Genomic DNA, 24,349 nt, shown 5'->3' with positions numbered 1-24,349 from the left:
AATCCTGGCGCTGGCAGAGGCTGAAAAGAAGCCGGCGCCTCGACACGGCTGCTCCCCGCGGCAGGCTCACGCCGATGGTGGGGGTGCTGAAAGCCTCTTTGGCCGCGCTCCGGGGCCACCCGCCCCCATGGCTGGTGACTCCTGCTCTGGGGGGTCACAGGGACCCCCGCCGGCGGCACCCCGGGGCCGCGCACCTCCGGGGCCGGCCGCAGCCGCGGCACCTCCGCCGCCGGTGTTCCGGGGCCGCCCGACCCTGCAGCGGGCACGGCGGCCAGAGATGGCGCTGTAGCTGGAGGCTGAGTCTCGGTGGTTACAAAATGGCGCCGGCAGCCGTGCGCATGCTCCGTGTGGGGCGCCGCCATCTTGTTGTGCGGAAAATCACAGGGAGCGGCCATTTTGTTGTACGGAAGGTCTTTGCAGGGAGCCGCCATTTTTCTGTGCGGGCGGCTGTGCCGCACATGCGCAATAGCGCTGCAGGAAGTTGTTGAAATTCCCGCGGTGTTCAAACCCGTTTCGTTCAGGAGGGCTGCTGTTCGGAGTGGGCAGCCCGCTGTCAGCACCGGGGGGGTCGCTACGAGCCCAGGTAAGTTACGGGAGGATTGAAGGGGCCCCTCACGGGTTCACTGGGAACGGGCGTGGGGCTCTTCTCGGGTTCGGCGGGGTCGGAGCCGGCTGCAGGTCCTTTGCATCTCCTTACAGTAAAACCGTCCAGTGATACCTTTGCAATGGTTCTCCTCTGTTGATGGCTGGAACCAAAAAGGCAAATCCAGCAGCATCCTCTGGATGCAGCGAAAAAACAAACTTTTAAGTCAATGACAACAAGAGGCCAGTCTCTTGGAATCAGTGAAAGAGAAGGAAATCCAGGTTGTAAATGCCTCACGTCTTCTATCACTTGGTTGATCATCCTCAAGTCATGAAGCAATCTCCAGGAATCAGAGAAGTCTTCTGAATGACAAACACTGGGAATTCCAGGGACTATTTGTGGGCTTGATGCAGTCTTTCTGTAGCTGTTCGCTCACTAATTTTTTGAGGGCATTCTATATTTTCTCTGTTCAAGAGGCCATTGATCTATCCAAACAGGCTGATTGGTTTTTCATGGTAACTGAATAACGGTAACTTAATGACGTGTGGCAGGCATTGCTCTGGTTTCCATTAAGAATCCACTTCCATCTTTGTTCCCCACTGGAACATCACGTCTCTCCCCCATACTGTTGAGTTATTCCACACCACGTAGGGCCGGATGTCTGCTGTCTTTCCTTCGGGACCTGTGACAGTAATCTCGGATTTACTTTGCTGAGAACGTGTGACTCCTCCATACCCTGTGAGAAAACTCTTGTGTGGCTCCAGATTCCAATCTGGCGGCCAATCATCATGAGAAATGGCAGTGACATCCGCCCCCGTGTCCAGCATGCCTGTAATCTTGACTGTTTTATCACCATTTGTCAGACTGCACTCCAGCTCCGGCTGTTCCTTGGTGATATGTTTTACCCAACGGTCATTAGGGACCCGGCTAAAGCCCTCACAAGGTATTTCTCGGTATCCAGCTAGCTTATTTGTATTCATTGGCAATGCAATAGCAATAGCTATTGGTGTTTTTGGTTGAATTACAACTGGAGCCTTGCGAGCAAGAGCTAAAATCCTCAGCTCTTCATTACAATTTGCTGAAACAACAGTTGGAAAAACTGAAAGTCGAAGAGTTTTATTATTGTGCTTGCCTATAATTAGAAAGTCTTGTCTATGTTTTGGAATACCAGTAACCCCTATGGCAATCCATCCATGGCAAGAGTTTTTAAAAGAACATATCAATTCAGAAGTTGCCAGTTCACATCGTGTCCCTGGGGATAATAAGTCGGGGTAGCTTGGGAGATGGTTGGCTGTGTCACAAACTGCACCTGGCTCGGGTTTTCCCCAGGTATCCTCAGGTTGTTCAGGTGTTCCTGTCATTGAGCTGCCATTACTTGTTTCACCGCACGATGGCGCTGTGCGCTGCTTTTTGCACAGCCTCTGTATGTCCTCAACGGCTGCTTGGTGCCGCTTGGCCACCGAGCGGCCACTGGGGCCACCAGGGCTAACAGGGCCAGGCCTTGAGAGGAGGTTGTAGATGTCCTCAAGTGTCCCCAGAAGGTGATGCGTGGTCAGGCTGGCGCTGGCCTCACACAGCTGCTCAACCTTGGCCATTGTGACCACCAAGGCCTTGAGGAATTTGGGGGCCACCTTCTCTGTCCCCTTCAGGACAGCCTTGATGTAGTCAAGCTGGTACAGCAGCTCCCAGGGGAACATGATGATTCTGCCACACGCGACTGCCAACTGCACCAGCAGCCTCAGGGCCTCCTCCAACCAATGTCCCCTCCTGGTGGTTGCCCCCACCTGGCTGGTGGCCGTCACGGCCTCGTCCTTCCAGGTATTCAGGACCTCAGTGACCTCCTTAATCAGCCAGATCGAGCTCTTCAAGTGCAGCAACGCTGCCTTCTGGCAGGCTCTGGTCGCAGCTCTCACATCGGCCCAGGTGGGCCTCGGTGTGGCCGTGAGGGCGGGCAGGGCCACAGAGGTGAAAGCACTGTGCTCCAGGGCGTCCCGGAGGGTCCAGGTGAATTTACACAGGGCTGCCTGCAGGTACTCTGGGGGCAGGAACAGACGCACGTCCCTGCATGGTGCGGTCACAGTGTCCACCAGCTCGCTCAGGGCAGCCACCATGTCCGCCTGGGCCTTCCACATCTGGGGAGGGGATACGGGAGGTGGCAGGGACCTTGTGGCACTTGCGGCCTCCTGGGGTCCCCTCTAGCCCCTCCCTGGAGGGCTCAGCTGTCCCCTCTCTCCTGTCAGCCCCTGCCACCACCTGCTGTCCCCTCCTGCCACCTCCTCGCTGTCCCCCTTGCCCCCAAATCCCCCCAGGACCCCCCAAAGCCCACCTGGGACCTCCCCCCAAATCCACACAACCCCAGCTGGGATCCCCAAAACCCCACCTGGGACCCCCCAAAATCTCCCCCAGGATCTCCCAAAACTGCGTGTTCCCCCCCATCACCTCTCACCTCCCTGCGCTGGGATTGTCGCACCTCGCAGGCATCCATGACTTCTGGGGACACGGCAAGAACGCCTTGGGGACACTCTGGGGACACTCTGGGTGTTACAAATGCATATTGTATGATTGGCTTTTGCAAATATTAAAATGAATATAACATGTGTTATGTTAGAAAGTTATGCTGTATAATTATAGTCTCTTTTACTAGTGTGATAAATACAGTTTTTAGGCTATAGCATATGCTTTTTGTAACTAATTGTCCTGGGTTGAAGTATATTCTATCACCATCTTCATGAACTGTTGAAACCAGGTGAGGCAGTGCTACCTGCCTCCTCCACTCTGGCTTCTCTTCTGTTAATGGGCCATCAGCACCTTTGCTGCACAGCTCACAGATAACCCCCTCCTGGGCTACCTCCTGTTAATGGGCCCATCAGGCCTTATCACATGACTCACCATCCCATTGTGAGATCCTCCGCCCAGAGGGAGGAATCAAGCATTCCAACCTGGATATAAGCTGAGACTCTGAACACCAGAGGGGCGCTTACCCACTGGATTCCCAGAGGACCCGAGCGACCAGACCTTTCTACAGGATCACTGCTTCAGGAAGACCACCTCATCTGGACTGCATCCATCACTACGCTCAGGCTGTATTCTGACTCTGTCAGTGGTCTTTTGTATTATTGCATCGATTTTATTTTACTTTCTTTCCTTTTTTTCCTATTAAATTGTATCTCTGACTTGGAGCCTCACATTTGTTTTGCTTTCAAACCACTACAGAGAGGAGGAGCACCCACAGGCACTCAGGGGGGCCTCAGGAGCGGCACAAGAAGCCCCTGGAGCACTTGGGCACAAAGGCACAGCAGGTGAAGGCAAGAAGGGAGGAGGAAAAGGCCAAGCTGGAGGCAAAGGCCATGGCAGAGTTTCTACAGCCCATGAGGGATGAACCCCAGCGCCCAAGGGGGCCCCAGCACCGAGGGGACGGGCTCGGCCACAAGCACCTGGCACAGGCATTGCCCTCCTCGGCGGGGGAGAGCCCACCCAAACAGCCCCTGGCAAGGAAGCAGGGTTCCATCTGCAGGCCACAAGGACACTGCAGGCACACACAGCAGCACCCTCAGCAGGAGCAAGTCCAGCCCTGCATGGACATGGATTCCTGGGGCTGCCAGAGCTCCCATTCCACCAGGGACCCACCACACTGCAGCCCTTGACAACATTCAGGCTGGGGCTGCATCCACACGAGGCCTTTCCTCATACACACAGGGGCCTCTCCATCCACTCTGGATCTTAGACCTAAGGGGGGAAAATCCCAAAAATGTCTTTGATTATTAAGGGGACAAGTGGGAAAGATGAGCAGATGTGTTTTATTCAACCACTATCAGCAGATGTTGAGGATGGGTATGAAGTGGAGGAATTTTTATTTGCTCCTAATTGTGATTGTAATTTACTGGGAAGGCACCTGATGAATGAATTGGGAATGCAAATTAATGCTGTAGAAGGTGATACAGAGGCCAATTCTGTGGTACCTTTGTGTCAAATGTCTGGCAAGGCCTGTGCTGAAGTGAACCCACAAGTGTGGGCAGCCCCAGGGAAAAAGGGAAAATTACATACCCAGGCTCTCCAAATTACTCAGAAGACACCAGGACAAGTGGTGTCTAAAAGCAATCCCCTATTCCAGGGAGGGAAGGAAGGGCGTACAGCCTGTTATCCAGCCCCTGTTCAAGGCAGGGCTTTGGGAGCCAGGCATCTCTCCCTATAATGCTCCTCCTATGCTGCCAATCAAGAAATCAGATGGAATCCACAGAATGGTGCAGGACCTAAGAAGAAGAAATGAGATGATCAAACCCAGGCACCCCACAGTCTCACATCCTTACACCATCTGGAACCAGGTTCTCTCCTCACACTGCTGCCATTCAGGACTTGATGTCAAAGATGATTTCTGGGGATGCCCACTGACACAGGATGCTGAACAGGATTTGGCCTTTGAGTGGGAACAAGAGGGAGAAAGGAAAATGGTAGGCGTGGAAGAAGTGGTAGAAGAAGCCTCTATGGAATGGCTCCATTTTCAGGATAAAAAACATCTTTGAGTGTTTGAAAAAAAAAAAAGCACAAATGGTGGAGAAAAAGTTTAAATATTTGGGACATATTTTGACTGAAGGTTTGTGCTGAACTGACCCAGAGAGGGTCCAGGGAATCTCAGAAGTAACGTTACCCAGGACTAAAAAAGGAGCTGGGACAATTCTGAGGATTAATGGGGAATTGCAGGACCTGGATTGAGGATTCTCTATTGTGTCCAGAACATTGTGTGACATTTTAACCCCAGACAGCCACAATGTTATGGTATGAACATGAGAAAGAGAACAAAACATAAGAAAATGAAAAACAAAATGAATGATGCCCCAGCCATGGCTCTCCCAGACTCCCAAAAGGAATTGGAATTGTCTGTGGATGTTAAACAGGCCACGACTGACCCCGCACTGAAGGCACCGGAGCAGCAGCCAGGGCTCCACAGCGGGGGAAGCCCCTGTGCCTGCCCACAGATCCTCTGCTGGAATCGTCTGCCTGGGTACCTCCTGGGGCATCTCCACACACTGGGGGCCAAGCCTTGCTGCCACTGCTGGAGCTTCAGTGGTTTCTGTGCCTGCACTCGCCACAGGGCTGGGGAAGACAACGGGAGAATTCCACTCTGGCTCTCAATCACACTCACACACTGGGCTGGAAGGGATTACATTGTGCGAAAATATACCAATGTTAAGTTTATTTTTTATTTTATTTCTCTATCCACGCTTCGTTTTCCTTTGCCCTGGGGAAAGGAATTTTAAAGATTGTTTTTTAAGGGATGTTACACCACTAAACAGAGATGATTTTAACATCTCAACAGATTGCGAATAGACCAATGAACACCCACAAAGATAACAACCATCAGCAAAACATCAACAACCATCAGCAAACAGCAACCAACATCTACCCCAGACCCTGCCCCTGGAATAGCTGGAGACACCTGGTCTGGAAAAGGCTGATAAGGAAATCCAGGAGTGCCGACCTAATTAACATCAGAGGCAAAGAAATTCGGGTTCAATAGGAAACCAAATACTGAAAACTTCCCAACTTAGGAGCAATGAACATCAAACCAATGGATTTCTATGGGTTCAGACTGTATAAAGTTTAGAAAAAATATAATAAAACTCAGATGTGAGAGAATGATTTTCTCTGCACACCTGAGCTATGTGTGGATCAAATGATTTCTGTTGCACATCCTTGGCTATGATCAAGTAATGCCTTGACTCTCTAACCCTGAAGATATTGCTGGAGAATTTTTGTATTTCCTGCAGTTTCAGTGACAAGATTACATTATTGGAAAAATCTTCCATAATAACCATACTTTTATATTGTCAGTTAGGAATGGGCCAGGGGTGTGATAATCAATTTTTACTCCTAGCAAAAGAAGTAGAAAAAACTTGATAGCTTTGCAATGTTTTTGTGTATGTCTGTGTGTGACTTAATGATGGAAAAATTTTGGTAGGGGTTTTTCAATGTTCACCTTTAGGTTGCATTATGCAAAACTAGAAAAGTTTAAAGGTGACCCTTTGACGCAGAAACCGTTAATAAAATATCGCAAAAAACAACAGCAACAAAAAAACCCCAACAACAACAAAAAACACCCAAAAAACCAAAAAACCCCACCATACTGTGGAGGGGCCACATGTGAGTCATCCAAAGGCTGCTCTGGAAGAGAAGCTTCCTTCCAGGCAGCCAGGAGAGGAGCTTTAGAAATGCAAATTAACACTGCTGGGGAAATGTGTGGACAATGCACCAGGCTCTACTTGCCCGGGGGAGGAATTGGGCTCATTCCCTCTGTCCCTCACCCCAAGCTCTGCCTGCTGGCACAGATGGAATTGGCACAGCCAAAGGCAGAGCCCACAGTGAGGAGATCTGACTCTGCAACACAAATTGCTTCAGCTGCAAAGGGAAACAGCAAATGGAGAATGTTGTGAAAACTTCACTAAAATAAGTGGGGGGGAATCATCCCTCTCCCCACTCCAACATGTGCTCTCACTGTCTGTGTCACACAGGGAGCATTAGACCACTGGGGTGTTTGTGCTACCACAAGTTCAGAGAAATCACTTGGGAATCCAAGTATTCAATGATTTAATTAGAGAAAAGAGATCAATTGATGCAGCCCTGGCTGGAGGGAGCACCCAAAAATGGGAAAAGATGAACGGCCATCAGAACAAATCCTGCAACAACATGGACCAGCCCCAGGGAACCCGAACCAATTCAGATCAGGAGCCAGAGAACCCACTGATCATTTCAATGGCAGAATTAGATTACAAGATGTCCACAAAATAATAACCAACCAGACAGATCCAGCTCCTCAGCCTGGCCCACCAATCCACTCAAATGAAGAATGCAACATCTCACCGTGGGATGGGATCAGATTATCCATTAGCAGAAGGAGGAGGACAGGGTGGAAAATTAAATGACTCAAGATAAAAGCAGCTCATGTGCCGGTCGAAACGTAGAAAGGATGGGAATGGGACACGGTTTCGTGGTTCCCTGGCACACCATGGGTTAAACGAAGGCTCTTTCTCCTCCGTTGTGCTCCAGCAACTCTCATCTTTGGACCGTGCACACACCTCGCTGAGGGCAGCTCATTCAGCAGCTGAGCAAGGGGATGCAGGTGGCAGCCAGGCCTCCTGATCCACACACGGCTACAAAAGGACAGGGAATGAGGGCACTGACAATAATCCCAAAACCAAAGAGGACCCAGCAAGGAAAAACAGAGTCAACGAGTGAATCTGCTTGGAGATCGGCCAGGCAATTGGAGATAAGGAAGGAACGGGAAAAACCATCAGTTTCAGAAAATGTTACTCATTGACAGGGACTGCTGCTCAGCCAAGATCCTCCGAAATTCCTGAAGATGGAGAAGAACAAAGACTGAACAGAGTCACGAATATCGGATGTCTTACAAAAGGGGGGTGCATATTAACGAGGACATGCAGGAGGCGGATCGGGAAGTCGGAACTTCCCAAGGACCTTCGCCACTGGGCAAAGGGACAGGGAGATGCACAAGGGAAAATCAGGATAAAAAGGAGGCCGCGGACGACAACAACTGGAGAGACCCCACGGCAAACGCCGCACGGCCTTTCCCTTTGTTCAGGAATAAAGTCACTTTTACAGGACTCCTCGGTCTCCTCTGGGGACACAAACCTCTGTCCACGGGAATTTTCCCGCACAGCCCCGGGGACAGGGCGGCCACCTCCGTCCTACCCGCAGGAAGCGGGACGAGGCAGCGCTGCTCCGGCACCGGCTCCTGCCGAGGCAGCGGCGGGAAGGAGACCGCGGGCAGCCGCTCCCGCAGCGCCCTCAGGCCACGGGGAACACGGCGCCGACACGGCACAAGGAACCCGCCAGAGCCCCCTGCCGCCCCCTCCGCCCGCAGCCGGCCCCGAGCCCCGGCAGAACCGAGCGCGGCTCCCACCCGCGCTGGGGCCGCCTCCGAGCTCCGCCGCCGCCTCACCGGGCTCCGGCCGCTGCCGCCGCTCCCGGGCCCGCACACACGCTCCGCCAATGGCGCCTCTGCCGAGCCACGCCCGCCCGGGGGGCGGCCCCGGGGCCGGGCTTGGCCCCGCTCGGCCCAATCGGCGCGCGAGATTCTGGAGTGAGGCCACAATTCGCCAATGGCAGCGAGCCAGAGGGGGGCTCTGTGCACGGCCCACACCCGCCCCGCGCTCTCAGGCCCCGCCCCCGGGCTGTGTGAGGGGAAAGGCGCATGGGAAATGGAGTCCTGGAGGATCAATCTGGGCCCCGAGGGGTTGAAGCCGGCTCCAAAAGGGTCACTGTGGCCCTGGCAGGGTGAATTCTACCCCTTGGGGGAGGATGCCCCCGAGGTTACCCCCAGCAGGCACCGGAGGGTCTGGGGTATTTGTGGAGCTTGGGGGATTTTGGGGGGGGGATTGGGGGGTTTTGGTGAAGTTTGGAACCCTCAGGGCCATTTCTGTGGCCAGGAGGGAAAAGGGAAGTGGAAAGTTCCAGTGTCTATGGAGTTCAGAGGGGCGGGGAAGGAGAAAAGGGGGGGTGGGAGCCCCCAAATTCCCGGCGGGATTCAGGTGGGACTCCCCAAAATCTCACCTGTGTACCTGAGAGCCCCAAAACCTCCCTGGGACCTCACCTAGGACACCTGGGAAACCCCAAATCCTCACCTGGGCAGCTGGGATAGCCCAAATCTTTTGGAATTCTCACCTGGGAAACCCAAAACCTCACCTGGGAACCCTCCAATCCCTCGGGAGCCTCACCTGGGACACCCCTCCTCGCCTCGTGTCCACTCTGCCCCCCCTGTGCCATGTCCCCTCAATGTCCCCTGCTCACCTGGGACGCCCAAACCTCACCTGGGATGCCCAAACCTCACCTGGGATCCCCCGAAACCCTTCCAGGGTCCCCCTGAAACCCTCCCAGGGCCTCCCAAAGGCCCCTCAGGATCCCCAAAACTTCATCTGGGACCCCCCACCCCCTCTAAAACTTTGCCTGAGACCCCCCCAAACCCCACCTGGGACTCCCAAAGTCCCCTCAGGACCCTCCAAACTCCCCCTGGAATCCCCCAAACCCCACCTGGGACCCCCCAAACCTTCCCTCACCTCCTGAACCCCCTTTCCTGTCCCCAGGTGTCCCCCCCGCCCTCCCGTCTGAGGTGGCCCCGGCAGTGGCCGTGTGGCGTGGGGCTCTGGTGGCTCTGGTGGCCCTGGCCAAGGCCTTGGGGACACCGGGCAGTGACCCCGTGGTGCTGGCCCCGGCTGAGGCCGAGCTGGGCCAGGCCCGGGCGGCCCTGAGGGGGCTGGAGGTGGCCCAGGAGGCCGTGGTGGCCCCGGCAGTGGCCCAGGGGATGAGGACCCGGAGCGGCTGTGGCTGCTCGGGGCGGTGGCCGAGGTGGCAGCAGCGGAGCTGGAGCGTGAGGAGCGACGGGCACGGCGGTGCCAGCGCTGGCTGCGGGCTGAGCACGGGCTGGCCGTGGGGCTGATGGTGCTGTGTGCGGCCGTGTGGGGGTAAAAACCAGTATGGACCAGTATGGACCAAATGTGGACCAGTATAGAGCAGTACAAACCGGTTCAAACCAGTTCAGACCAGTATGTATATATACAGACCAGTAGAGACTTCTACCTGCTCTGACCAGTATGAACCAGTTCAGATCAGTTCAGACCAGTTCAGACCTTCCCCTGCCCCAGGATGGGGACACTGGGAGGGGACCGGGGACACTGGGCTGATGCCATGGGTGGCACTGGGGATACTGGGATGGTTCACTGGGATGGTGACAGTGGGGGTGGGGACACTGGGCTGGTGACACGGGGGTGGTGGCACTGGGCTGGTGACATTGCCATGGTGACACTGGGGTGGTGACGTCACTTCTTCCTGTTTCTTCTTCCTGTTTGCTCCCGGCCATGCCACAACCTCGCGTGTCTGCGACTGTCACTGGGTCCTGTTCGCCCCCCGGAGTGTCCCCAGAGTGTCCCCAGCAGCCATGGAGCCCCGGGAGGTGCAACAATTCTTGCGCGGGGTGGCAGTAGGGGACAGGGGGCCGCAAAGGGGACAGGAGGGCCTGGGAGGAAGGGAGGAGGTGACAGAGGGGTGGAGGGGACCGAGCGTGGCAGGAGGGGACAGGAAGAGCAGGTGGTGGAAGGAGGGTGGCAGAGTGGATGAGGGGGTGGCAAAGTGACAGACAGGACAGCTGAACCCTCCAGGGAGGGGACAAAGGGGACCCCGGGAGGGGCACAGGGGCCACCCCGGGAGTGGCACAGGGGCCACCCCAGGAGGCCACAAGTGCCACGAGGTCCCCGCCACCTCCCCTGTCCCCTCCCCAGGTGCTGGAGCTGCTGGTAGCCCCCGTGGCCACCCTGGGCAAGCTGGCAGCCACCGTGACTGCACCACGCAGGCGCGTATGGCCACTCCTGTACCCAGAGTCCCTGCACGCAGACCTGAGGAGATTCACCTGGCGCCTCCGGGACACCCTGGACCACGGCAATGTCACCTCCCTGCACCAGTGTGGTGTCACCCCCCTGGGCCAGGCCCTGGCCACCCTCAAGGCCACCCCGGGGGCCACCCGGGACAATGTGAGAGCTGTGGCCAGAGCCTGGTGGGAGTTGATGTTCGTGTTCGAGGACAGGTGGGCCCAGCTGTCCTGGGAGTCCAGGAGGCTCCTCAACACCATGGAAGACAAGGCCATCGCCGAGGCCATCACTGAGGACACCAATGAGGCCACGACCACTGGCCTGGCCAGGGAAGAGGCCGTGGTGGCCACCAGGCAGGCGGGGGCGGCCACCAAGAGGGAAGAGCGGATGGAGGAGGCCTGGGAGCTGCTGGAGCACTTCTTAGATGCGTGTGACGAAGCCATCGTGTTCCCCTGGAAGCTGCTGCACCAGCTCTGGTACATCAAGGCTGCCCTGGAGGGGACAGAGGAGGTGTCCCCTGATGTCCCAAAGGCCTTGGTGACCATGGTGGCCAAGGCTGAGCTGCTGTGGGAGGCCAGCGCCCACCTGACCACGTGTCATCTGCTGGTGACACTTTGGGAAATTGACTTCCTCCTCTCGAGTTCTTCACCCTGTGTATGGGGGGACCCAGGGGGTCCGGGATGGTCCCTGGGGCTCGTGGAGGATCCCGTGAGGGGTTCTGGGCCCTGGTACCCTCCTGAATTTCCATGCCCGGGCACTGGGACCCCTCTGCACTCCCTTTTCCTCCACCAATCCCCCTCTGCACTCCCCATCCATCCTTCCTTCCCCAATCCCTTTTCATTGACCCTAAGAGGCCGTGGACCCCCATTCCTGCTTTTCCCAGCCCCCAGGCCCCCCTTTCCTCTGCATCAAGGATCCCTGAGCCTCCTATTCCCAGGTCTCCCCACCTTGTCGTCTCTCTTTCCTTGGCACTGGAGAAGGTGCGAGAGCTCCTCAACAACGTGGCGGGGCTCTTCCCGGCCCCCAGCCCCCGCCCCGGCCGCCGGCCCCTCGCCAGCCCCGCGGCATCTTCCGGCAGAAGTTGCAGGGGTGCCAGAACCTCTGGAGCTTCGCCCGCTTCATGGCCGAGCGCAGCGCCGAGCTGGGCGCCGGGGGCCGCCGGACGAGCCGGAGATCGCACCCGGGCTCACGGCTGTCTGCACGCCCCTAGGGCAGCCCCGCCGGCACCGGAACTCCCGTCTGCATGTCCATCATCTCCATCGTCTCCATCATGGCCATCCCATGTGACAGGATCCCAACCGCATTCCCAGGATGGAGATGCAGCCGATGGCCGGGATGCCCCACGGAGCCCCTCTCACCTCGCCGGAGCGAGGGCTCAGAGGCACTAACGGCATCTCCCGCCTCTTCGGCTCCTCGTGGGGACCCTGCTGTCCCCGTGCCACCACTCGGCCGCAGGACTGCCCTGGTTGGCTCTCCCACATCCTGCCCCACTTCTCCGTGGATCCAGGTGGCCCCAGTGGAGCCGGGTGTCCCCCGGGTGCTGTTCCCTGTCCCCGAGCCCTCCCGGATTTTCGAGTGATTCAATGGGTCAGGTGACACAGCCTAAGAGCTGCTCGCCCAGTGCCCACCATCGGGCCCACGGAGAGCGCTGCTGTCACCGGTGTTGTCACACCCTGCCTGCCCTGCGCCGGCTCTGCTCCCAGGGAGCAGCTGCGAGTGGAATCCTGTGTCCCTGCACAGTCAGTGTCCCTGCACAGTCTCCGTGCTTAGTGTCCCTGAGCTCAGTGTCCCTTTGCACATCCCCGTCCTCATCCCTGTATGCTCAGTGCCCCCTGTGCTCAGTGTCCCTGTGCTCTCAGTGTCCCCAGGCTCACTCTGGCACACTGGGTGTTCCACACTCCCAGCATCCCTGTCCCCTCCGTGTCCTCCCTGAGCCTCTCAGGCCAGGAGGGGACACGGAAGGGACAGGGGCCACCACAGCCCTGACCATGCCCAGCAGGGACTTAGCTCTGACCGCTGCACTGCGACAGTGGGTGTCAGCCCTCACTGCCTCCCCCCTAATTTATACATTAATATTTGTGTGTTTCTTGATTATTAGAGTTAATTTAACTACTGCAGCTTGCAGAAGTATTTAAGGACATTTCTAATATGTAAATATCTATTTTTTCTTACATTTTTTTGTATGGTGCTAAAGTATGGACATTGCAAGGATTTATGTATATTGATATTTTTGGTACACATAGAAGGGCAGTACCCCCACCCATGTGGCATTTCTTTTTTTTGTACAATGGCAGAAGGGAATAAAGTGCTGGCCTTGGCCAATGGGCCACTGGGACGTCGTGTCCCTGGGTCCCTTTGTCCCTGTGTCTGTCCCAGTGCCTGTGGGCAGGTATTCTGCTGGCCAGGTTGTGCCTGATGTCCTTGCCAAGGCACATGGGGTGTGACATGGAGTGGGGCATGTGGGACAACATGGTGTGACACATGGCATGGCACATGCTGGGATGTGGCCCATGCCATGGCACAGAATGTGGCACATGGTGGGATGTGGCACAGGATGTGGCACACGACACAGTGTGGCACAGGGCATGTGACATGACAGGCTGTGGTGTGCCATGACAGGGCCTGGCACTGCCAGGAATGTGCCACGCCATGGTGTGGCACGGGCCGCACGGCACCTCCGGCCACATGTCACAGCCCTGTCTGGGCCAGCGCCACCGCCACACTGAGCACAGCGTCCTGCAGTCTGGCCAGGGCCACCATGGGGACCGAGCCACCCACTGCCACCAGTCCCTCTGAGTCAAAAATTCTAAGACCTGGTCATGTGTCCCCATGGAGTCACTCGTTCCCCATGGGTGCCATGTGCGGTGCCACTGCACTGCCCGGCTCTGCCGCCGGCCCTGAGTCAGTCCCAGGAGCATCGCCACCAGGACGGCCACCACGGCCCTCTGGGGACACACGTGCTGGGACAATGTCACCATGAAGCAGCCTGGGCCAGCTTGGCGTGCTGTGGGTGCCCGTGAAAGTGACCGTGACTGTGCCACCACCAAGCTGTCCACCCAGCTCTGGAGAGGGCTTCAGAGGGGAGGGTGCAGGTATGTGACCCCCCTGGCACCGTGGAAAGGGCTGGGGGTCCCCAAACACGGGGTGACACCAGATGAGTGTCACTGAAGGGGTGGTGGCTTCTCTGGTGTCCCCAAGGCCACTCGTGGGAAAAGCCTGTGGGTGACACCTGTGAGATGGCACTGCTGGGGTGGCACTGCTGGGGTGGCACCGGTGGGGCACAGGGGTGGGGTGAAGCAGCCCCAGCAGGGCCCCACCGTGAGTCAAAGGGGAATTTGGTGCCCTCCGTTACTGGGCTCTGGGTTTCTCTGGGACAGGAGCACCTGCCCCGCTCAGCCCTTGCTCAGCCCCCCGGGACGGCCCCCGGACACCCCCAATCCCACCACAACCCCAGCCCCACACCTGGGGACACCCGGGGCTTTTGGTGACCCTGGAATCTGTGTGTCCCCCCTGCCCGTGCAGGGACACCATGGGATGGGGACCTGGAGGGGAGCCAGAGGGGGATAAGGGGGGTGTGGGGGGGAATTATGGGGTGGGGCAGTAATGGGGGGAGCTGGGGCAGTTCTGAGAGGGGCTGGGGCAGTTCTGGGAGGGGCTGGGGCAGTTCTGGGAGGGGCTGGGGTGCGGGGGCAATGATGGGATGGGGAGGGGCAGGAGGGAACAGTTGCTGGCTGGGAGAGGAGAGGTCTGGGGTGGGGAAGGGGCAGGGGGCAGCTCCGGAGCAGGGATGGGGATGGATCAGTTCTGAGTTGGGATGGGGCGGTGGGGGCAATTATGGGACGGAGAGAGGCCAGTTCTGGCTGGGGCAGCAGGGGGAAGCACGGGGACAGGGATGGGAACAGGGATGGGGCAGGGATGGGAGGGCATGGAACAGGGATGAGGAGGGGGCAGCATAGGGACAGGGAAGAGGGAACAGCACGGGGACAGGGATGCGGCAGTGAGGCGTCATGGGGACAGGGAAGGGGACAGGGATGGGGTGGGGTGTCTGCAATGGAGCTGAGGACAGTTATGGGCAGGGATGCTCAGAGGGGACCTCTCGGAGGGGCACGGAGCAGCAGCATGGCAGCGGTGCCCTTGGAACACCCTGGGCAGGTCGGTGGTGGGGATGGAGGGGACAGTGAGGACAGTGGGGACAGCGGGAACAACTGTCCCCTGACCAACCTGCCCCAGCCCCTCCTGGCACCCCCAGACCCCCCAGGACCCTCAATCTTTTCTGACCGGAAAGGCTGGCTCCCCCCTTGCCCATTTCCTGCTCCCTCCTTGGGGCACACTGGGACCCCCGGCCCCTGTCACCCTCTCCTCAGGCTCCTGCATCCCTCTTCCTGCTGCCCGTCTCCAGGGGGCATCGGCACAGGATCCGTGCGGGGATATTCCTGTTTCCAAAGGGATTGGAAAAGGGAATATTCCTGGGCATCATCTCCCATCCTGGTACCTCCCACCCTGGCATCTCCCATTCTGCCATCTCCCTATCCAGCCTATCTGGACCAGGAATTCGGGTTTTCCCACCAGAGCATTCCCGCCAGCAGTGGCTCAGCATCTCCCCACGGGTTTGTCTTTTTTCCTAGAGAAAACCCATCCTTTAATCCTAGCGCTTTTGCCCGAAGGGCTGAGCTGGTGGGGACACCGGTGGAGGCACCGATGTCTCCATCGGTGCCACCTTGATGATTCCACCATGACCAGGGGTCCCACACCCCTCAGGGGGCCCCAGCCTGGACTGAGTAGTTCCTGAGAAATCCAGGAAAAGGTAAAATCCATGTCAACCCCTGCACACAACCCCCCAGGACGTTTCCTATGGTAATAATCAAGTGTGATAAATTCCTCAGTTAATTAAGTGCGTCAGGCCATCAGATGTCCATCAATATGTGATGTGCTGCTCCCCATATCCCAAAAAGATTTGGGATGAGGCTGCAGGGCGGGAGATAGAGCTCATGGTCCCCACCCTCCACAGTCCCCAGTTCATCGCTGATGTCCCACTAAGACCGGACTGGGCTAAACTGGACTGGGTCATCGATGCCACCGGCAAACCAGGCTGGTCCTTGCGTGGGGAAACTGAGGCACGCAGCAGCTATGGCCCAACTCCATCAGCACAGGGAGGGTCTTCGTGTCCCCCTTCTCCGTGTCCTCCCCGCCAAGGGAGGACACCCAGGGTTGTGGTGGCTCTTGTGTCATCATTCCTGGGCTGTCACCGCTGGTTCACCTGCCGGGACACAAACTTGCTAAACCTAATTAAAGTTCCAGTTTGGCTCCGGTGAGAAAAAAATGCAGAGAAGGAAAAAAAAAAATCCATTTAACCTGTTTTTCACCCAAATCGGGCAGCAAACAGCCTCGCAGTGTCCTGATCCCATGGGATCCCCACGAGACGGTGGCTCGGAGCCCTCCTGTCTGCTCCAGCACCCTCTGCCTGCTCCGGGCAGGGGGCAGCCCCGCCGACGGAAGGGTTAACCCTGGGCCTCTCCCTCTGGGTGGGTTTGTTCTTTTTCCTGCAGAAAACCCACCCTTTACTGATAATACTTTTGCCCAAAGAGATGAGCCTGCGGCGGGCTGGGGGACATCGCTGCCACCGCGGCCATCCCACCGTGACCAAAGAGTGCGGTACCTCACCACCACTGCCCCGCACCTTCCATCTTTCCAAGACTCCCAAAAAACCTGAAACCAGACCTTTTTTTACCTCCTTCGTTTTATTGCCTGCTCTGGCAGCCAGCGGGGAAGCCCCGGCCCGGGGAGGGGAAACGGGGGGGTGAAAGTGCTTGCGGCTCCTGAGTGTCAGCACCGCGCGTTCGCCACCGTGCCTCAACACCCCCGAACCCCCCATGCGACCGCGCATCTCCCTTGGGGAGTCTCAATTCATCGTTCCCAGCCCACCCACCCGCGAGCCTGAAACAAAAGACGACACTAAATTCCTCTGACATCAACTTTTTTTCAGAAGTTTATTTCTAAGAATCATTCATGATTTCCAAAGCCTCGACTTCCTCATTTCCAGTTTCAATAGAAGTACGATAGCGGCTGATTCTCCCCCAGCCCCTCTCCTCCCCTCTTACAACACAGGCTGCCGGACCGGTATATAAACCCCGAGAAGTCCCCCAGTACGAATATGAATTTCTGAAAACTTCCTCTGCCAACACCAATCCCTATTAAGTCGCTCCCGGGACGCGGTTCACAATGAAGTTCGTGCCGGCAGGTAAAGAAAAAGGGGGGGGATTTTTTTTTTTTTTGTACTGTTAAATACTTTCGCCCCTCCCTCCTGCTTTTCCTCCTTCTGGGTCTCCCGATGCCGCGAGGCGCTGCCGTGTCGGGAGCACTGGAAGGATGGGGAGGCTGCCAAGTACAGGAGGAGGGTTGGAGGGAGCAGCCCCCACCGCAGAAGCCGTTCTGGGGGGTCCCACGGGGCAGCACCCACCTGGGACCCCCCACCCACCCAGCCCCTGGCACAGGTGGGTGCCGAGCCTCCCCCTGCCCAGCCGTGAAATGGGCAGAAGCAGCGGCCGAGGGGACGCAGCGAGAGGGGCTCGTGAGCGGTCAGGGAATCTACATCCCGTGGGAACACCCGGGGCCCTGGGGGCGCGGGGAGGCAGGGTCCCCCCGTCCCGTGCGGGAGGGGAGCGGCGGGTCGGGGGTCGGAACACACCCAGGTAAACCCTCTCCCACCTGGGTAGGGCAAATAAATCGAGGCTTGGATTACCTGGCACCGGCGGCACGTCCGAGGCGCTGACAAGTGCGGGCCGTTTCGGTGCTCGTCACGGCCCGGGGACTTCGCCCGGCATCACCCTCGCGGCGGGGCACGGGACCCCACCCTGACGGGGCCCTGCTGGTGACATCCAGGTCACCCAGCAGCGGCGACACCCGGGTCACCCTCCCCGAGGATGCCCAGCGCAGGGGCGGGCTCCGGAGGCGGTTTGCCCTCCCCGAGCAGGGGTGGATCCCGGTTTGGGGGAATCTCCGGGAAACTGGGGGCTGCAGCGCCCCTGTCTCAGGAGGAGACGCCGGGGCGACCCAGTTGCCGGAGGCTCAAGGGTCCCCTTGTTCCGCGTCCAGGGATTTCCTGGCTGGAGCCTCTGGCAGCTGCACTGTCTCTCCCCAGGACTCCTCGGCACTGCGCCCGCTTGTCAGGCGGGGAAACTGAGGCAGGCGGTGGGGCCGGGGGCGGGAGGGAGGAGGCACCCCTGGACGCCTTTCCCTGGACTGGGGATCCCCTGGAACCCTCATCCCACCTCTCCCAGTCCTTCTACTCCCCCCATTCCATGACTCTGGAACCCCCTGAGCCCCCATTCCTGGACACCGGGACCCCCCTGCACGCCCTTTCCTGTTCATCCCAGCTCTCCCACCCCGAAAACCCTTTTCTTGGCCCTGGGATCCCCAAACCCCTTCCCAGCTCTCCCAGTTTCCCCTTTGATTGATCCATGACCTCTCCCCCACCACCCCCCAAACCTCTGTGTCCCCCACTTCTCCACTCCCCACATTACCTGGATGTGGCAGTGTCAGAGCCCAGCCCGGGGGTCCCCCAGTTCATGGCAATGGGGTTTGTGGATGGGATCCCCTCCGTGTGCTACGACAGCGAGCGGGGCCGGATGGAGCCGCTGACACAGTGGATGAAGGACGGAGCTGAGCCGGGATATTGGGATAGCCAGACCCAGACCAGGGAGGGGAACCAGCCCGTGGCTGCCAGGAGCCTGGAGACACTGCGGGACCAGTACAACCAGAGCGGGGCTGAGTGGGGGGATCTGTGGGGTTGGGATGGGATCCATGGGGGTGGGATGTAGATCCATGGGGTCGAAGGGGCTGGGATGAGGCTCTGTGGGTCTCCATCAGGCTCTGGAGCTCCATAGGGCTGGAATGGGGCTCTGTGGGGGTGGGACACAATTTCATGGATCCCTATGGGTACAATCCCCCCAGGTCTTCACACAGTGCTTTATGGCTGTGACCTCCTGTCCGACGGGAGTGTCCGTGGATCCTTCAAGGATGGCTACAGCGCGCAGGATTTCATCTCCTTCGATCTGGGATTCAGGAGATTCGTGCCAGCTGACAGCGGTGCTGAGGTCACCAGGAGGCGCTGGGAATAGGACAGGACCGAGGCTGAGGGTTGGACAAATTACCTGAAGCACAAATGCCCAGAATGGCTCCAGAAATACGTCGGATACGGGCAGAATGAGCTGGAGCACAAAGGTGGGTGGGAATTTGGGATTTGGGAATGGAGGATTGGAGAACACGGTAATTCATGTCAGAATTCCATGGGCAGATCTCACCCCCATCCCATTCCCATGGAATTCCATGGATGCATCTCACGGTTATCCCATTCCAGAGCCCCCTGATGTCCATGTGTCCGGAAAAGAGGAACACGGGACGCTGATCTTGTTCTGCCACGCGTATGGATTCTACCCCAACACCATTGCAGTCAACTGCATGAAGGGGGATGAAATGTGGGATCAGGAGATGGAGCGGGTCGGGATCGTTCCCAACAGCAACGGCACCTTCCGCACCTGGGCCAGGATCCAGGCGCTGCCGAAGGAGTGGGAGCAGTACCGGTGCAGGGTGGAGCATCCTGGAATGCCGGAGCCTGGGATCTTCGCTTGGGGTGAGGCTGGGAATGTGGGAATTGGGAATTTGGAATTCCCAGATGGGGATTCCCCTTCCCCTCCTTACCATCCTGCATTTCCCAGAGGTGACATCGGGCGGAAATCTCACCATGGTTGTTGCTGTGTCCATCACCACTGCCATCCTCATCCTCATCCTCATCCTCATCCTCATCCTCATCCTCATCCTCATCCTCATCCTCATCCTCATCCTCATCCTCATCCTCATCTTCATTGTCCTCATCGGATTACTTATCTGGAAGCGCCAATCTGGTAACACACAGGATGGGGGTCAGGAAGGGTCACGGCTCCACCCGGCACCATTCCAGGAATCCTGTGCCACTGACGCTGATCCCACTGTTTTTTCACAGGGAAGAGGGACAGGAATGGATACAACATGGCAGCCAGTGAGTTCCAGTGGCAGATCCAGCTCTGGATCCCCTCTGTGTGGATTCCAGGATGGATCCTGGGGTTAATGCTGGTGTGTGATCTGTGCTGGAATCTGATGGATCTTCTCTTTCTGCAGGAAAACATGTGGGAACCAACGGCTCGACTGCAGGTACGGAATGGGATCAGGGTGGGATTCCTGAGGGAGACTGGGGCAGGATGGATGGAATGGGATCAGGGAGGGATTCTGGATCACAGCAGGATCAGATGGAATTGAAGAGTGGGATCAGGGCTGGATTCTGGAGTGGGATCAGGTGGAATGGCTGGAGCAGGATCAGGGCTGGATTCCAGACAAGAATCAGGTGGGATGGAATGGAGCAGGAGTGGGGCAGGAGGGATGGGGCAGGATCAGGTGGGATTCTGGATCAAGGCAGGATTCCAATGTGGGATTAGCTGGGAAGGATGGAGCGGGATTGGAGCAGGATGGATGGTGTGGGATCAGATTAGAATTCCAGAGAGGGATTGAGGCAGGATTGGGGTGGGATCAGGTGGGATTCTGAAGCAGCTCCCGCTCTCCATGGGCTCCAGCCAGGTCCATCCTTTGCGATGGGGACAGGGACAGGGTGACACCGTGACCCTCTCTCATCCCGGCAGGAATCACCGCCTGAGCGATCCACAGAGCTGGATCCAGCCCCTCCCTCTTCCAAGGAAAACTGAGAGCTGCCGACAGAGCTCATCCCGCTGCTCCCACCCACCCCACAACTCTTGCTAACGGATCAATTTCCCATTTTCCAATGTTTTAAAGTCAAGAATGACGATTGTTCCCAATGCTTTATTTCTGGTGTGAAATTATCCTGCTTTGGGCAGTAAATCCTGCTTGGGCAATTGCGGAATCCCTGGAACCCCTCAGGGGAAAATCCCAGGCCTCGCCTTGGAGGAATACACGGCAGAGTCTGGAAGAGAAGTCTTCTCCCCGCGGTGCCCTGTGACACGGTGTGACCTGCTCCAGGCTGGTCTCCCCTGTGCTCCCAATTCCCGCGGTTTCTTCTTTCCCTGGCCATGGTGCCCCTGGTGACCGTCCCGTTGTCCCCAAAGGTCTCTGCCCTTTGCCCTGCCCTTTGCCCTGCCCCCGTGCCCTCAAACCCTTGGTTCCTGACCTCTGTTCAGGCCTGTGCACAGCTCGTGGCCCGACCTTTGTTCCCGATCTCCCTTCGGCGTGCTGGAATGAACCTTTGCCGGAATTAATCCTGCCAAGGCCCTTCGGCCTCTCCTTGCTGAGCTCAGCCGTGGCGTGTGCGGGGCGTGGGCTTGACCGCCTCGCCTGAATTCCCCCCAGGTGGCTTTTCCACAGGAGATGGTTACTGGGAACCGGGCGGCAGCGACCGCCATCTAAGCCCACAGTGCTACAGGCAATAAATCCCCGTTCCCTCCTCCAGTGTCCGGCAGTTCCTCTCTGGGAGTCAGGAGTGGGAATGGGGATGGTGGGGACAGTGGGGACAGGGATGGGGACACCAGGAGCAGGGTGGGGACACCAAAATCAGGTTGGGGACACCAGAAGTGGGATGGGAACACCAGGAACAGGAGTGGGGACACATGAAAGGAAATGGGGACACCAGGAGCAGGGCGGAGACACCAGGTTGGGGACACCAGGAATGCAATGGGAACACCAGGAACAGGAGTGGGGACGCAGGAAGGGGAATGGGGACACCAGGAACAGGATCGGGACACCAGGAGCAGGGTGGGGACATAAGGTTGGGGACACTAGGAATGGGATGGGAACACATGAAGGGTGTTGGAGTCCAGGGCATCCCTCTGGACGCCCTGGCAGGTCACAGGCCTCAGCAGAGAGGACTGGGACCCGAGCAAGAGGGTTTGAGATCTGTACAAGAGGGTTTGATTGCTGGACCGGGGGGTGTGGAGCCGGTCCAGGCAGGTTGGAGACCCTGGCACAGAGCCCAGAGAGACCCAGCCTTTGACTTCAGTCCGTGGAAAAAAGCTTCTAACACTGAGAGAAGAATTAATTAGAAGTGACAAAGGTGTGACAGACAGTAGTGTAGTGTGTCACAGGGGGGAAAATTTTGTAGTTTTAGGGTCCTTAGTATATAGGTGCATGGGGAACAAGATGGGAGGATTTAGGGTGGTGCCCTGAGTTCTTCCTTCTCCCCTGGCCTCCATCTTCTGGTGACGGTGGCACAAAGTAGTTCAAGGAGATTGGGTCAGAGTAGAGACGACCCATTTGGTATAGGTGATAGGCATTGGCACGTAATTGTAAATAATATACACGTAGTTATCTGGATAAAAAAACAGCGACCTCTCATTGCGGGGGGAGTCGTCCTGTGTCCGAGCAGCAGAACAGACCTCGGCCGGGCACACAGAACATTGTGAGATAACAAAATAATAAACAACGCGGGAAACCAAGAAAAACAAGACCTTGAAGACTCCGTTTCTTTCTCATGTCTGGCTCAGGACCTCCAGAGGCAAAAGACTTTTAACCACCTGAACCTCAGGTGAGAGAACCAAACCCGAGATCACCCTGCCCTGGGGGGGCCTTGAGAGGCACCTGAACCCCAGCAGGGCATCCAGCGAACCCCAAAAGGTGCCGGGACCCCCGTAAGCCGCCCGGGGAATTTGGGAGGGGGCGCGTGGGGGGCGCCCAGGCCGGGCCCAGAGCCCAGCGCTGCCCCAGCCCGACCTGCCCCGGCTCCATCCCGGCTCCTCCCGCCGGATGACGCGGCGTTGGAAAAAGGGGGACAAAGGGTGGGCGCTGGGCCCGGGGGGAGCGGGAGAAGGGGTGGTGGAGGAGGAGGGATGAGGAAGGAGCAGTGGAGCGATAAAGGAGGAGTCGGGGCCATGCGGGAGGAAGAAGAGGGAGAGAGGAAGAGGAGCAGGAAACGGAACAGGAACAGGAGGAAATTCTCGATTCCAGCGCCCGCTGTGTCCGCAGCACCTTTGGCCTCGGCAGCATCACCCGCCTCCACCCCACATGCCGCAGGTGAGCGGAGACGGGAAGCTCCCCCCAAATATCCCGGGGCGTTCCTGGTGGTTTTTCTGGGGGTTGTGGATATTCAGACCTTGGAGGGCCGCAAAGCTGAACCACAAATGCCCCTTGGCAGATAATGGGGGTCCACGACGGCTTGGGGTTCTCTCTTGGGGAGGGGTGCAGGTGGTCGCTGCCGGCGGAGCGTGGGCGGATGTGGGATCGCCGGATCATCCCTAAGCAAGATCCTAGAGAGGGGGGACAGCAGGAACCACGGGACCTCCATCGGCCTGGGGAAGGGGACCCGCGAAACACCAAAGTGTGCAGATCAGAGAGGGGGAACTCCTGGGAGGGTGTTTTGGGATGAATCTTGGTAGTTTGAAGAATCTGACAGACACAGAATGCCTGGTGACTTCCTGACATGGACTTAGGCAGTAGAAACCCCCATCCCAAGGCACTCACCCCTTGTTTATTCCCCCAAACCAGGATTTCTCATTCCCAAGCCTAGGCCCCATGGAGAAGGTGGAAAAGCCCCGGAGATCCCGCAGGAGGAGGGGCTGCAAACCCAGCCCAGGGAGCTGCGAGGAGGAAAGACTCCCCCTGTGCCAGGAGGGCGGCCGGAGATCCAGTCGGAGCTCAGAGCTGGTGGAGAAGCCTCAGGCTGGGGAGAAGTTCCACAAGTGCTTGGAATGTGGGAAGAGCTTTAGCTGCAAGTCTAGCCTCAACAACCAGTGAAAGATCCACACTAGGGAACGGCACTACGAGTGTGGGGAATGTGGGAAAAGCTTCCAGTGGAGCTCCAGCCTCATCCGGCACCAGACAATCCATACTGAGGAACGGCCCTACAAGCGTGGGAAATGTGGGAAGCGTTTTAATCGCAACTCCCACCTTATCAGGCACCGGCGCATCCACACTGGGGAGAGGCCCTACGAGTGTCCTGAGTGTGGGAAGAGCTTCTCCAGGAGCTCTAACTTGGCCAAACACCAACGGAGGCAGCACTAAGGGAAGCCCTGCGAGTGCCCCGAGTGCGGGAAGAGCTTCGTGCGCTGCTCCAGCTCCATCCCCCATGGGAGGATCGGCATTGGATGATCCCCAGTGACCCCTGTTGGGCAGAGCCCCGGTGATCCATGGTCCTGGTGATCCGTGTTGGGTGTGGGGAAGGTGTTGGAGAGATTTCTTTCCCTTCTCCTTCTGCTGCTGTGGTTTGGTTGGGAATAAATTCCTTCCCTGTGGCCACGCTGGGTCTGTTGTGGCCGTGCTGGAGTTTGCTGAGGGATCTCTCCCTGTCCTTGTCCCCATCCAGGACCCCTCAGTTCCATTTTCTGTCCCCTGTGCAGCTGTGGGGGGCAGGGACAGAGTGGCTTTGGTGGGTGCCTGGCATCGGGCCAGCATCACCCCCTGC

General features: G+C 57.7%; 1 protein-coding gene and 1 pseudogene across 1 annotated transcript; both read left to right on the top strand.

Annotated features, from left to right (window-relative positions):
* Positions 1–8,832: 8,832 nt before the first annotated feature.
* Positions 8,833–13,288, top strand: LOC136303320 (uncharacterized). The gene is made up of 2 exons (XM_066207024.1): positions 8,833–8,938; positions 10,870–13,288. The coding sequence occupies exons 1-2, from the start codon at positions 8,897–8,899 to the stop codon at positions 12,241–12,243; spliced, it is 1,416 nt and encodes a 471-aa protein (XP_066063121.1). The 5' UTR covers positions 8,833–8,896; the 3' UTR covers positions 12,244–13,288.
* A 5,125-nt stretch (positions 13,289–18,413) lies between these two features.
* LOC136303280 (class I histocompatibility antigen, F10 alpha chain-like) lies at positions 18,414–20,059 on the top strand (annotated as a pseudogene).
* Positions 20,060–24,349: the final 4,290 nt, after the last annotated feature.

This window comes from Chamaea fasciata, unplaced genomic scaffold (assembly GCF_029207755.1).
Source record: "Chamaea fasciata isolate MVZ Bird 193981 ecotype frontalis unplaced genomic scaffold, bChaFas1.0.hap1 SCAF_32, whole genome shotgun sequence".
In the NCBI taxonomy this organism is placed as follows: domain Eukaryota; kingdom Metazoa; phylum Chordata; class Aves; order Passeriformes; family Sylviidae; genus Chamaea; species Chamaea fasciata.
Note: the sequence above shows the minus strand (reverse complement) of the source record. Positions and strands in the feature narration are given on the sequence as shown.

Excerpts from the sequence above, each read along its gene's own strand:
- LOC136303320 (XM_066207024.1), top strand. The coding sequence starts at position 8,897 with ATGCCCCCGAGGTTACCCCCAGCAGGCACCGGAGGGTCTGGG. Across the intron at positions 8,939-10,869 it reads CAGGCACCGGAGGGTCTGGG|GTGCTGGAGCTGCTGGTAGC; the intron begins GTATTTGTGGAG and ends TCCCCTCCCCAG.